The 13,694-nt window shown below is 53.0% G+C and overlaps 2 protein-coding genes across 2 annotated transcripts in view; one reads left to right on the top strand and one right to left on the bottom strand.

Annotated features, from left to right (window-relative positions):
- Positions 1-6,675, bottom strand: part of LOC129120145 (E3 ubiquitin-protein ligase RNF213-like) — a 43,341-nt gene extending 36,666 nt beyond the window's left edge. The window contains 12 exon segments of the mRNA XM_054632476.2: positions 425-626; positions 1,089-1,277; positions 1,896-2,143; positions 2,744-3,024; positions 3,214-3,407; positions 3,634-3,792; positions 4,419-4,596; positions 5,470-5,700; positions 5,703-5,791; positions 5,793-5,847; positions 5,850-6,048; positions 6,503-6,675. Of these exon segments, the coding sequence (XP_054488451.2) occupies positions 425-626; positions 1,089-1,277; positions 1,896-2,143; positions 2,744-3,024; positions 3,214-3,407; positions 3,634-3,792; positions 4,419-4,596; positions 5,470-5,700; positions 5,703-5,791; positions 5,793-5,847; positions 5,850-6,048; positions 6,503-6,670 (2,193 nt within the window). The 5' untranslated portion in view covers positions 6,671-6,675.
- Positions 6,676-7,470: 795 nt separating this feature from the next.
- On the top strand, positions 7,471-11,329 carry LOC129120960 (uncharacterized). The gene is made up of 3 exons (XM_077176576.1): positions 7,471-7,542; positions 7,777-9,069; positions 9,226-11,329. The coding sequence occupies exons 1-2, from the start codon at positions 7,471-7,473 to the stop codon at positions 8,752-8,754; spliced, it is 1,050 nt and encodes a 349-aa protein (XP_077032691.1). The 3' UTR covers positions 8,755-9,069; positions 9,226-11,329.
- Positions 11,330-13,694: the final 2,365 nt, after the last annotated feature.

The following is a 13,694-nucleotide window of genomic DNA, read 5'->3' as shown; positions in this document are numbered from 1 at the left end:
GCAAGGTCCTACTCCTGCTGTCCTTACACCAATACAAAAGTTTTCACAACAGCAGGAAAATCTCCCAAACCAGCAGCCCCTTGCCCTATCCTCCTGTGCAAAAAAAAGTTTCAGGTACACGTCTCTGAGGAGGTCAGGATTAAAACATCTGCCATCACTAACCAAGAGCAAATCCAGCCACGAACACCCTCCTCTCATCAATGCCAACACCACTTTTTGCTGCAGATAAACCCCTAACTCTCCCCCTGAGGAGTCTCTGACTTCAGAGGAACTATTTTTGCTCTTAGCTAGGTTTGAAGCTCTTTGTGCTGTGACCTGCTGCCAGCCTCAGTTCCCTCAGGGATGGTCAGTTCTGCCAAAAGACACCCAGGAGCCCAGTTTGAGCCTTCATCCCAGAGCTGGGTAAAGCTGCCAGATGACAAACCTGAGAGCTATTGCACGAGAGCTCAACATTGTCCAATCTGTACAAAACACCTTGAAGAATAAGTAACGGGTCACTGGTGAAGTCTTCTATGAAGTCAGCCAGGCTCTCCAGGGGCACCACACAGAGCCAGGACTTGACCAGAGTCCCATCAAATTGCATCAAGTATCTCTTTTCTCTCATTCGTGCCAGCATTCGGGTTGCTCTGGAGGGGAGACAAAACAAAATCTTCAGGATTCCAGGGAACAAAATGCTGTGAGCTTGTGCAGCCCACAGAGGAGTCTCCTCCATTCCTGTGCTTTTGTCCCTGCAGCTGAGATCAGTGGGAGTCCCCAGGGCCCAGGGGTGGCACGGCAGAAGCAAACCACGGAGCACAAGCACTTGGGGAAAATAAACTCCAGGTCTTGCTCAGACTCTACACAACTGGAGCAGCTTTGGCTCCCACCAGCTCCCTGGCTGGCAGAACTGGGGGGGTTGTGTTTGAGGGGTCACACAGTGCCAAACTGGGCTACACTCAGTGACATGTGAGCCACCAGTGTGGCTGTGCCCAAATACCCCAAACATCCTCCCTTAACATGCTAGATTTCATACTCTTTAAAAATAGGGGAGATGAAAAACAAAGAGATTTGAGGGCACTGGGAGGAACTGGGAGCTCTGGAAAACTCACACATCTTGCTTCATCCTGGTTTCAGCAAATGGAAGCCCTTGCAACCCTGCCCAGGCATCCTCCTCCACTGGCTCATGCTCCTGCTGCAGGGGAGCAGAAAAGGAATGCAGAAGGGGAAGGACCCACACCCACTGGTCTACGTCAAGTTCAATGCACCTCTGGCAAAGGTTTTTCAGCTCAACCGTCAAGCTAAATAAAAAAAGAAAACAAAACAAAGACACTGAGTGAAAGAACAGCTTTTTCCTGGCCTTGAGAATGCCCTAGTGGAGTGGGAGGCCATATTTCAATCTCCCTACGCACCTTCAATTAACCTCTGGTCATTATTTTAGCTCCATCTACTCTTCGTTGCAGAGTGTACCTCTCCAGGTTTAAGGCCCAGAGCTGCAATGTTACGGAATCTCTCTGTACAGATCCTGCTGCTGGAGCACTGGGAAGACCCAATCCTTTACCTACAGTCTCCCCATGAGCCCTCCCAGCCCTGTGACACCCACCCAGAGAAGGACTCCAGAGAGAAATGCAATGGCTGCAGCTGTGTGAGTGAAGAACTCCAAATCCAGTTCCAGGTAGTCAGATTACAACCTGGGGAACAGGCACTCCAGGGGAAACCAACCAAAAAGTGTGGAATGATGCACTACAACCTTGCCTGGATGTTAGCCCTGCTTCAAGCAGGAGGCTGGAACTGAGACCTCCAAAGATATCTCCAAATGTAACTTTTTCTCTGGTTCTCTAGCAGTAGAGAGCTGGATTCTGGTTGTTTTATCAAAGCAACACCAGCCTGGTCAGTTAGAAGGTACATGGAACACTTACCTGGAAACTCCTGCAAAAGCCCATTTGATGCGATCAATCTTATGCTGTATAACTTGTGGTGACAGCTGATCCAAGCACAGGAGGCTGCACAGGTCAGCCAGGTCACTTTTACCTTCTGGGAGTGAACAGTGCTCATATAACAGAAGAATGGTGAACCCTGCATCCAGTTTTCTTTGCATGACTCTGCCCTCTGGAGCAAGGAAAGGGAGAGCTATTGTCTTCAAATATTTTAGCAGCAAATCATTCACCTGGGATAAAGAAGAGAAGAAACAAACCAAGTACAGCATTAGTCTTTCTCTTCTGAAGCCAATGTCTTCTGCCAGTTCCAGTGAGGCCACAGGACAGGAAGGAGCAGCCCTGAAAACCAAAAAAGACAATGTGGCATTTCTGTCACATTTCCTAATTATGTCAAACAAGAAATTTTGGATTCCAGAAACCCTACTGGCATCACTGCTTAGAACAGGATCAGGAGCTTCTCCCAAAAAGCAGGCAGCTTTGAAACAAGAGATGAGTGCAGAGAAGTTGTTAGTGACAGAACAACTGGCAGCAAAACTTAATGGCAAGGTTTAGGAAATCAATATCCAGACACAAAACCCACTCAGGTATGAAGTCACCACGTCACAGCCCTGCTGCTGACCCCCATGGGGTCTCAGAACCACACCGAGGTGCACAGGCTGACTGAAAGCCCTCAAAGCAGTCAGTGACAGCCACCCCAGAGAAGGATCCCCATTGCTTCTGGACCTGAACTTTGACTGGAAAAGCAAAATTAACCCAGTGAGGTCAGCAGGAAAATAAAAGTTTGTGTTCAGTAACAGAATGCTTTCTGTCTCTGCAAGAGAAGGGATTACCTGCTCTGTGCTGAAGTTTAACTCTTTCCATGGCATTGGCCTACCATCAAACACCCGCTGGCCTACTGCAACGTAATAGAACTGCCTCATCTGACAGAAGAAATTGCTCAGATTGTCAGGATTCCAGGTTTCAAGAATGCTGAAGATACTTTCTAGCATAATATTGGCAGCAATTTTCTTCCCTTCCACTATTTCCTTGTTTTTATCCAAACTCAATTTCTGCCGGATGTTTTTGACTGTGGAAGGCTTTGCACACACGATGTCATCATACTGGTGCCACACTGGAACAGCAACACAAGAACACAGGAAAACAACCATTGCAATCAGGTGCCTTCTCCCTTCCAACTGCCACAGCAATATCCCCAGCAGCCCACTGAGCTGCCAGCTTCAGACAGGGCTGCCTGCAGGAATGCTGGGCCATAGGAAAGCAGGGATCACCCCAAGGTGCAGGTCCAGCCAACAGAGCTCACCTCCATTTTTGAGGAATCTACTGTTTATCAATAAGCAGCGATTCACGGGATTATTGGATACTGTGTTCTTGTAAATGAACTCATACTCCCCTTTCCCACAGGTCACCCAGTACTTGTAAGGAATGTAATCATTCAGGATTTCTCTGCTGAGAGTTACATCACCTTCAATGAGGTATCCATGTTCTTCCAGAGGCCTTGGAAACACAAACACAGCAAAGGCAGGCAAAGGACACATTAGCTGATCTCCAGACCTCCTTTTCCAGGCATTGCTCCATTTTTAATAGGAATGGTGACGCTTTAGAACAGTTTTCTCCACTGTGAAGCCCCTTGCTGCAACCCCCAGCTGTGGGCACAGAGCCACCCCTTGCACAGCGGCTGAGGCCCCACAGAGACCCCGTTCCCAGAGCAGGGAACACTCACCGGATGCACTTCAGCTCGCAGATGTTGTCCTCCCAATCAGCATAGGAAGGAATGCCCTGGGCCCTGATGAACACTTTATCGGTACTGGGGTTGAGCTTGAAGTCTTTGGATAATATTGCATGGAAATACACTGTAATACCCTCATTGCGGCTCACAGAACTGCAGGAAAGAATTGGAAGGGGAATAGAAAGGATTCTGTTGGGGTTTTTTAATTGCACAAGTCACTGTAGACCTCAAATCAGACTCGATTTGAGACGAGTTGAGTGGCTGCAAGATCCATAAACTCTGGCAGCAGTTCACTCAGGCTGATGTTTGAGCAAGCCTACCGCAAAGCCCAGTGCAAAAAGGAAAAATGGGCTCGTAAAGGCAGCAGGAGATGCTCTGGCCTAGCAGAGTCACCTGGAATGGCCACACTTTCCACCCCTTCCAGCTCATACACATTAAGCAAAACATCAAAACAGCTCTTCACACTATTCACCTGAAGCATTGTGTGTGTGAAGCACGTGGTGCTCATTAGAGCAAGAAATAAGAGAATAACCTCTTTTTTATCCATCAGATGCTCAAGCAGGTTCAACACAACACCCAGGACATCACCTGTGCTGCATCTCCCATTCAACACCCCTCTGTCGTGCACAACCACCTCACCTCAGTTTCAAGACAACTCCATTTCCACATGTCCAAGGCACATACTGACCCAATCCCAGCACCTCAGTCGGGAGTCCTGATTCCTCCTCAGAGCAACTCCTGTTAGTGAAGAATGCTGGGAGCACCAGGGCTGTTCTCACCTTTCTTTAACCTTTTCCACAGGTTTCTGCTTCTTTTGTTCCTTTTTGTTCTTGGAGCTGTCTGCAGCAGCCACAGCACCCTGCTTTCTGGCAGCCTCCGCTCCTTGGCTCTGACTTGTCTTTTCACTCATATTGGGCATTTTCTCACATGGGGTCTGATTTTTCTCTTCTGATTTTTCTCATTCTGCAACAGGGAGACAAACAATGCCCAATGAAACAGGAGACCCTGGAAGCACAGCATCTCCTCCTGGTGTGTCGGCACTTGAGAGATGGGACTCCTGGTGCAAGCAAGAAGCCATTTATTGTTTCTACAACTCCATTTATAAACTCTTACAGCCTTAGGTAAAATTTTTCACTGCTAAGAAATAACCACGTTTCTTAGCTACACTGCTTAACCAGTCTTGCATGACTTCCTTTAAACAAAGCCAATTTCCTTTTTGTTTCCTCCCTTACATTTCTGTTCGACGTTCCCAGGGCCACCAGAGTCAAGATGTTCACATCACCCATCAGCTGTGCAGTACTTTCTGCTCTACTGCCCATCTGCCCCCCAACACTGGTGCACCACCAGCTTCATCCTCCTGGAAGCACTGATCCCTCGCTGAGGGAAGCCACTGGTAAGGAAAACAGCCCATGAGGAGCCCAACCCAAGCACACTGCCACACAGCTCAGTGAGCCCCAGTCCCAGAGGATGGGGCATAAAGAAAGCGAAAGAGAAACCACAGCAACTTCCAGCTTACCAGGCCTGTGTATGAACAGAGCACAGGCACCTGCAAAACACAAAATCCCCTTATTCAAGGGGATCCCAGAGCTCTCCAGAGAGCATGGCTGGCTGGAGAAGAGACACCTGCCACTCCTGGGGGCATCTGGGCCACCCCTCAGTGAGAGCTAGAACTGACACCCAGAAGAACAGAACTCAAATTAGAGCATAATCCTCCTCAATTCACCCCTGTATGCCTGGGCTGGTGCTCCTCAGCATCACTGACAGCACGAGCAGGTCACACTGACAAAGGAAGCTTTGCCCACTGGAATACTCACCAGAGCTCACTCACACTCACTTTAACAGTGGAACTGGTCCCTTTCTGCTTGAGCTCCTTCCCAGCCTGCGGGCTCTGAGCCCCAGGGGAGGTCTTGGTCTCAGGCTTGTTTTGGGGGGCTCCCTTGGCAGGAGGCAGCCCAGAGGGATTCGCTGCCTGCCCTGCTGACAGCAGCTCCTTGCTGCTGCCCCAGGCCCGGGAACTCGCTGTGGCTGCTGGCAGCTGGCCAGGGGCACCACTGCCCCTTCCACATTACCCCTGGCTGCTCCATCCCCCACCTTGTCCCCTGGGGCTGCGGCACTGTGAGCTGGGGCGGCCCCCCTGGCTGTGCTGCTCTGTGGGGCTCAGCCTTTCTGCTTCCGGGCTGCCAGCTTCCCTCCCCAGGGGTGCAAATGCCTGTTGCCTTCAGGTGCATCTCCACTGGCATCAGTGCATCCATCAGCACCTGCCTTTGCTCCCTCACCAATGAGGGGTTGGATTTCCTGAGGAACAACACATGTGTCAGGCAACTCTGTGGTTTGAGGAGGCAGAGAGTTCAGGGCAAGAGGTTCCCTGGAGATGGACATATGTTTCTTTGCTTTACTCTTGTTCTCTTTCTATTAAAAAAAGAAAAAGACCACAATGTCTGTTTATTCATGGCCAAAGGGAAACTCTTTGTCACCTCCTCGGTTGCAGCAAGTGCCGACATCTTCCTGCCACACAGGGCTAACAGAGAATGATCAGGAAGAGAAGGTACAAGACCAGCCAGTGAAACGCAAATAACTCTTGAGAACTGTGTAGGTTTAATACTCAAGACCTGCTCAGCAGGAGCAGAGAGCAGTGCAGCAGTGTCTAAGCTGACTCATGTAATTTGTGGTTTCCCCCTCCCGGCACCGCAGCTCCACACGCACAACACAGCCTCAGCAAACACAGCGAGCTTCTCCTGGAGGAAGCCAGGCAGCAGCTCCCTGACATGGCCAAAGGGATGTGGGGGATGCAGCTTGGTCTCCTCACTTCTAGCAAGAGAGCAACAAGGCACAGCTGCTCCCCAGCACCCAGCAGGGTCCTCACCTTCTTCTGCAGAGGAACCACCTGAGCAGAGGGCTCTGTGTTGTCCCCTGGAGCTGTGACATACTCCAGCACTGAGGATCCCTCTTCCTCCTCCCATGTCTCAGCAGAGCTGGGAGATTCACCTGCAGTGTCAGGTGTGCTGTTGGGCAGAGCACCTGCTCGGTCCATCAGTGACTTACCCTTTGTCTCCTTTATTTCAGTGGTGGAAGAAGGCCCAGCAGCACCTTCTCCCTTCACCTCTTCCTCTGCATCAGGGACTGCAGGGAGCTGCACCTCTCTTCTCCCTGCAAAGCAGGGAAATTAATCGTTAAACTGGAAACTCACCCCCCAGAGGGGTCGCAGGATGGTTTGGGTTGGAAGGGACTTTAAAGCTCATCTCATTCCACCCCTGCCACAAGCAGGACACCTTGCACGGGACCAGGTCACTCCAAGTCCCTGGATGGGGGAGAGCATCAGAAAAAAAGGCAAGACTTGTGGGTTGAGATAAACACAGTTGAATAGGGCAGAAAAGGAAAATTACAGTAACCATCCAGGAATATCCAAAGCCAGTGATGCACAGGGTGCTTGCTCACCACTCTCTCAGCAATGCCCAGCCAGCCCCTGAGCAGTGGCCCTCACCCCTCGGCCAAATCACCCCAGTGTTTCCTTCAGCACCATCCCCCTCGGGGCACTGGGGCAGCTCTCCTGGCTCTGCCCCCTTCCAGCTCCTCGCTGCCCGGGCAGCCTGGGAGCCTGAGAAATCCTTGGCTCATTGGAAGCACTGCTCAGCAGCAGCTCAACCATCCGGCTGTGATCAACAGCAGCCTCATCCTGAGCTCAAACACAGCTCTGAGCCCGCTCCTGGGAAGAGCATTGCCTCTGCCCCAGGCAGAGCCAGGACATGAGCCCCGCTCGCTGCCCGGCTCGGCCCCGCCCAGGGCGGTGCTACCCCGTGGACGGGGCCCATATGCAAATGAGACCGCTATGTGATGGGCGGAGCCTGCATGCAAATGAGACAGCAGTGTGATGGGCGGGGGCTGTATGCAAATGAATTGTTAACTGTTGGGCGGGGCCTGTATGCAAATGAGACCGCTATCTGATGGGCGGAGCCTGTATGCAAATGAGACCGCTATCTCATGGGCGGGGCTAGCGCGACTCTCCGGGGGGGGCACAGGCAGGACCGGAATGGACACGGGGGGGGGGGGGGGGGGCGAGGGTACACGGGGGGTACACGGGGGGTACACGGGGGGTACCGGGGGGGAACCGAGGGGGACACGGGGGGATACACGGGATAGGGGCGTCCCGAGTGGACGGGGAGGAGATGGCAGTCCCCGGGGACGCACCGGAGGGCTCCGGGCGGGTCGGGCATCAGGGTGCGCCAGGGAAATCGAAGCACACGGAGGCGCTTCGGGGGCACCGCGAGGGTGCAGCGGGGCCCGGAGCCCGCAGCGCCGCCTGCCCCGGAGCCGCGGCTGCCCCCGCCCCGCGCCGCCCGCCCCGCAGCCCCCCAAGCCCCGTGCCGCCACTCGCCGCCCCGGCAGCGCGACTCACCGAGTGACCACTGGAGTGAGCGGGCACGGTACGGGCACCACCACCCGCAGCGCCCGCTCGTCCTGCCGCTCCAACGACTCCCGCCCGCACAAGTTTCCTTTCTCCGCCGAGGCGCCAACTTTCGTTTTCACAGGCTCGGTCCCCACCCAGACCACCCCGGCCAAGCCCGGCCCCGGCCGCCCCACCGCTCCCGGGCGGCTCTCGACGGGTCCCGCCCCGTCTGGACCCCCCATTCCGGCCGGGGTGCCCTCCGGTACCCCCCGAGCATCCCCCCACCCTTCAGCCGGGTGCAGGAGTCCCCGGCCGGCGCAGGGGCGCAGGCAGGACCCGGCAGCAGCAGTGAGGGCAGGTGCGCTGGAGGAGAGCACTTTGTGCTGGTCCCGACAACCAAAAGCGGATTCCGCAGTCAAAAGTGGGGGCACGGCTGCTGCCCCATCCCGGATCCGACCAGGACCGAGCCGAAGACGGGCACCCAGCAGCCCTGCCCTAAACAAGCATCCCATTTTACCCCCGTGCCCCTCTTTTCCCCCTCGCGGCATACCCACAGCTCAGCGCACTCCAGGGCAGGACCCAGAGTCCTGGCAGGTGTGTGGCTCCCGGACACCTGTTCCGGCCTTCCAGCGCCTGCGGCAGCAGGAGCTGCGCAGAACGTGCCCTCGGGCTGCGCTCGGCTCAGCCGCACTGCCCCAGCTTGCTTTCGGTTTCTTTCCCCAGCACACTGAGCAACACCCAAAAGACAACTCCCCTTCCCACACAAAAGTAAAAAGCTTTCCCTCTGGAAGGGAGAGATCCCACTGACTTCATTAGCAGTTTCTGATTTATTGCACCCTCGATGTCCCGAGGGCAGTTCAGGGTAACTGAATTCCCGACCCTGCCCAGCCCCACCAGGTGCTGTCCCCATCGCACAGCCTGGTGCCACCGTGCCTGTCCCCCTGGCAGGGCCCAGGCCAGGGCCTGCACCCCAGGGTGACAGCCCAGCCCTGACCCAGGGCAGCGTTTGGCACAACACTCCACAGACAAGATAAGGATAAAAAAAGGTAAGGATAACTAAGGATAAAAACCAGTAAGGAGTTATTATTTATTATTTATTATTATTTAAGTTATTATTTATTATTTATGTTATAAATAATAAATGATAAAGCCAACTCAATAATCAATTTTTGATTTTTATTTTTTTTTAATTTTGCGACCAGGATTCAGTCTCAGATAGCCACAATCAAAGGGACAGCGTTGAGCCCGGGATCGGCGCTGGGTGACCACAGATCTGAACTCTACCACTTTGGATCCCCTCTGTGCACAAATGCTGTCTCTGCAGGGCTAGTTTTATACGGGTTTTTTCACCTGGGGCATGCTGGGCTGGGCAAAACCTTTTCTGGGAAATGATGAATGCTGATTGTCGAGTTACAGGAACCTGGTATTGGGATGCACATTTTTGACGACTCTTACTAATCGAGTATGCATCTGTTGGGTGTCTCTGGACTGTCCCGGGAAAGGGCTCATCTCTGCACAGAGCCACATCTTTTTGTTTGCTAATTAGGTTTTTTTCTCTTCCCGGCTGCGGCTTGTGATTTTAAATCTTTAAGAATTTTTTGTACAAGCACAGCTTATTTAATTTATATTTTACACAGGAACGAATTATTCCATAACATATATCACAAGTACAATCCCAGATGTTTTCCCTCTCCTCAGCTGGAGGCTGAGCCCATGTGTCTGCTTGGAGGGCAGCACAGCAGCCCTGAAACAGCTTTGAGAGCTCACCAAGTATCACCACTGGAGCATCCCAGAACATGAAAAAGGTCCAGAATTAAAAGAGTCGTTTAAAAAATGTCAGCAGCTCCCTGTAGGAAGGATGGCTTTGCACTGGTCACTGTGACAAGGAACAGTTTTGTCCCACAGCCTGTGTGGGGTTGGGCTGGCTCTGTTCTGTGCATCTCGGTGTGGGACATGGGGACAGTCATCCCCATGCCCAGGGTGGGGCAGGTGGCTCCCACGGAGGGTGCTGGTGTCACTGGGCTGGCACAGGACGTTCAGCCCAAACTGGTCTCGCTGGATGAGCCCGGTGCTCTTGGCAGTGCTCACGAAGGGCTCTGCCCTGCTGCCTCTCAGCTCTGCTGACCTGCACTGCTCTGGGACAGGGGAGGGGGAAGCAGAGTCAAAGCAAGGCTCATGTCCTGGCTCTGCCTGGGACAGAGGCAATGCTCTTCCCAGGAGCGGGCTCAGAGCTGTGTTTGAGCTCAGGATGAGGCTGCTGTTGATCACAGCCAGATGGTTGAGCTGCTGCTGAGCAGTGCTTCCAATAAGCCAAGGACTTCTCAGGTTCCCAGGCTGCCTGGGCAGCGAGGAGCTGGGAGGGGGCAGAGCCAGGAGAGCTGCCCCAGTGCCCAGAGGGATGTTGCAGAGCACAGGGCATGGTGCTGAAGGAAACACTGGGGTGATTTGGCCGAGGGGTGAGGGCCACTGCTCAGGGGCTGGCTGGGCATTGCTGAGAGAATGGTGAGCAAGCACCCTGTGCATCACTGGCTTTGGATATTCCTGGATGGTTATGTCTCAGTTTGGAAAGACAGGTGCCTGCTAAGGAAGGCAGGAGCCTCCCCTGAAATGGAGAATGCGAACCACCCCACCCCCCCACCCCCTTCCAAATTGCTATAAATTTTAAATTAAGGGGCTCTCAGGCAAAAAATATGGGAGCAGGCAAAAAATATGGGAGCAGGAAATGAAAGTTCTTTAATAGGGAAGAAAATAAAAGGCTAAAATAAACAATGCAGTGCACTAGAACAACACTGACAGAGTCAGAACCCAACCCGACACCCTGTTGGTCAGGGTGTTGGCAGCAGTCCAATTGGAATTGTGGCTGCAGTCCTCCTGGAGTGTCAGGTGTGGTTCTGCTGGAGCAGGGATCCTGTAAAAAAAGGGTGTAGTCTTCCTCTGAAGATCCAATGGAAGAAGAGGCAGCTGCTGTTCCTCTGGGAAATCCAGTGAAGAAGCTGTGCTAGTATTCTACAATCTCCAGATTATATCTGGAGGAGCAATGCTTGGCTCCTCCCTTTGGGCAGAGCATCTCACAATGGGATGCCACAGTTCTTATCAGTCATAAGCAGATGTGGAGTAAAAATATGGGTGATTGGTGTTAGAAGTATTAACAGCATTGTGGGGCAAAAGCCAATAGGCTGAAAAACATTTATAAGGTATTGTAACCAGGAAATAGGGTGGCTTCTGACAGAATGGCATTGAGTTTTACATCTCTTATGTCTCACCCTTCATCAGGACTGATAATGGAATAAAATCTTTTAAAACACCTCTCTGTTGCCCCGTCTCTGAAAAGCTGGGAAAACCAGCTAAGGCAAGGGGAGAGGCTCACTTTTATTGGTGGCCCGGCAAGGAGAACCCCAGAAACCAGCACCCCAGCCACGATTCCATACTCTGTCACACAGAGGGGCACAAGGTCCAGCCCTGCAAGAGAGAGAAGCCAGGCTCAGCTGTGGCTGGTCCTGGTGGCACAGGGCATTTAGTGACAGTGCCAGCTCTGCGGGCACAGCCAGGCTGCACCTGGGTCTTGAGGAATCCATTCTGTGCAGGTCGCTGGGGCAGCTTTGGTGGAGCTGCAGGTGGAGCTCTGGGTAGGAGCCCTTGGAAGGGCCTGTTACAAAAGACCCAGGCATCAGTGGGCAGCCACATGATGGGACACTAAAGAGAGAGTGATGGGACACTTAGAGACCGTGATGGGACACTTAGAGGCAGTGATGGAATGCTCAGAGACCTTGATGGGACACTCAGAGACCACCCCCAGACTTAAGCATGTCTGTGAGGGGATAAAAAGATAAAAGCTCATAGGCTCCTTTGTTCTGGATCCCTTCTCAGAAATACCCAACTTGGGCTGTTATTCTGTTATTTAGTTACGGCACCATGATTAAGTTATTTCAAGCATCTGGATGTCTGAGAATCTGCTATGGGAAACCTGGGGTAGAGCCGGTGAGGAGACCTGGTCTGTGTGACTGGGGCAGGGGGAGCCGTGAAGGGGCCTCTGTCCCAGCTCAGGGGGGCGAGTGTGACCGCCGGAGTGGCTCCTGGATGGCTGGACTGGGGGGACTTCCTGTTGCCCACTGATGCCCTCACTCTTAACCTGCCAGAGCATCCAGAAGATGCCAGTGTCGAACATGGGCACCACGGCTGGCACCACTTTGGGGATGTAATTGAAGAGAGAGGTGAGGTACACCAGGGACAGCAGGACCAGGCACCTGTGGGAGAGGGACCCTGACCATGGGCCCCCCAACACCCAGAGGTCCCCGACACCCAGAGGTCCCTGATGCCCAGGGATCCCCAGCACGGGCAGCAGCCCAGGGGCAGGGCAGGGGCAGGGTCAGGGCTGGGCTGTACCTGTGACGAGCCCTCCTGTGGGGGTGCAGACCCCAAACCCACATGACGGGGAGGCTGGGGGCTGCTCCTGCCAGCTGCCCAAAGACCCCACCCAGGAGAACCACCCGCCCTGTCAGGGAGGAACACGAGCAAGCCCTGGCTTCCAGGACTGCACAGCAGGAAGGGAGGTGGCCCTCCACAGAAGGGAAGGCAGCCACTTGGACACACGCATAGCCCAGCCATCAAGGTGGGCTGCTGAGGACCAGGACACGAGCTCAGGGACCCGCTGGGGACAGCACAGCCTTCCACTCAGGATGTTGCAGAGATCTCTCACCACACAGCCCCAGCAAGTGCCCTGCTCTCCCTCCTGCTACCCACGGGCCAAAGCTGCCCGTGATAGGGTATGAGGAGACGAAGGAGCCCAGGACATTGTTGACACCTGAAGAGACAAAGGAGAGAGGCTGGGGAGGCATTGCTGTGTTTGTGTTCCCATGTGCTCCCTTTGTGACCTTTTCCCACCTTCTGGCTGGGAGCTGGAGGCAATGCCTGGGGACTGGAAACAATGCTCAGGGCTGCAGACAATGCCCACCCACTGCAAGAGTGACTCACCCTGCTCCGGAAATTCCTGTGCTGTGTTAGGAAAATTAATCTACAAACACTAGAGGTTTATGTCTAAAAAGGAGACAGAGTCCTTTTGCTTTATTTGAATAAAGGGAGACGCCATGAGGTGCTCCCCTGGGATCTCTCAAATTTTTGAAGGACACAGCCTCTCTTTTTATTCTAATTTCCCGTCCGCATTTCCCTTCTCTTTCCCCATTGGCTGAGGTACTTGAGAGGTCCAGACTTCCTGATATGCCTGATACCAAAGACTTCCCTCTAATGTATAACCCTCCCTTTTAATTTTTAATTCCTATGGAATTTAGGGGTTTTTCTTCCCCGTTGTTTCTTTCATCTTTCAATGTCTAATTACATTTATCAGCAAACCTAAAGTTTATTTGTAAAAGCAAATATCTTTTTCCATTCATCAATCAGTGGAATCCTTCCCATTGTTTTTTATATCTCACAGAGCTAGTTTTATCTACCAGGAGACCCACAGCTTGTTTGTAAAGATAAATCTGCTATTCCTCTCAGCTGTGAGAGCATTTGAGGTAAGGGAGGGAAAGTTCAGTGGAGGCAGGACTGCCCAGATGAGGATATCAGGCAGCTCAGGGGCTGTGGGACACGTGACAGTGCTGAGAGCCCCACCCCTGCCCTCCTGAGAAAGCAGTTCTTACCCAGAGCCAGCAGTTCCTGGCCAGGGTCAATCCTG

The sequence above is a fragment of the Agelaius phoeniceus genome, chromosome 4, assembly GCF_051311805.1.
Source record: "Agelaius phoeniceus isolate bAgePho1 chromosome 4, bAgePho1.hap1, whole genome shotgun sequence".
In the NCBI taxonomy this organism is placed as follows: domain Eukaryota; kingdom Metazoa; phylum Chordata; class Aves; order Passeriformes; family Icteridae; genus Agelaius; species Agelaius phoeniceus.
The sequence above is the reverse complement of the archived record's forward strand: the minus strand, read 5'-3'. Positions and strand labels throughout refer to the sequence as shown.

Coding starts and splice junctions, on each gene's coding strand:
- LOC129120960 (XM_077176576.1), top strand. CDS start 7,471: ATGGGCGGAGCCTGCATGCAAATGAGACAGCAGTGTGATGGGCGGGGG. Junction 7,543..7,776: donor ATGCAAATGAATTGTTAACT/GTTGGGCGGGGC, acceptor TACACGGGATAG/GGGCGTCCCGAGTGGACGGG.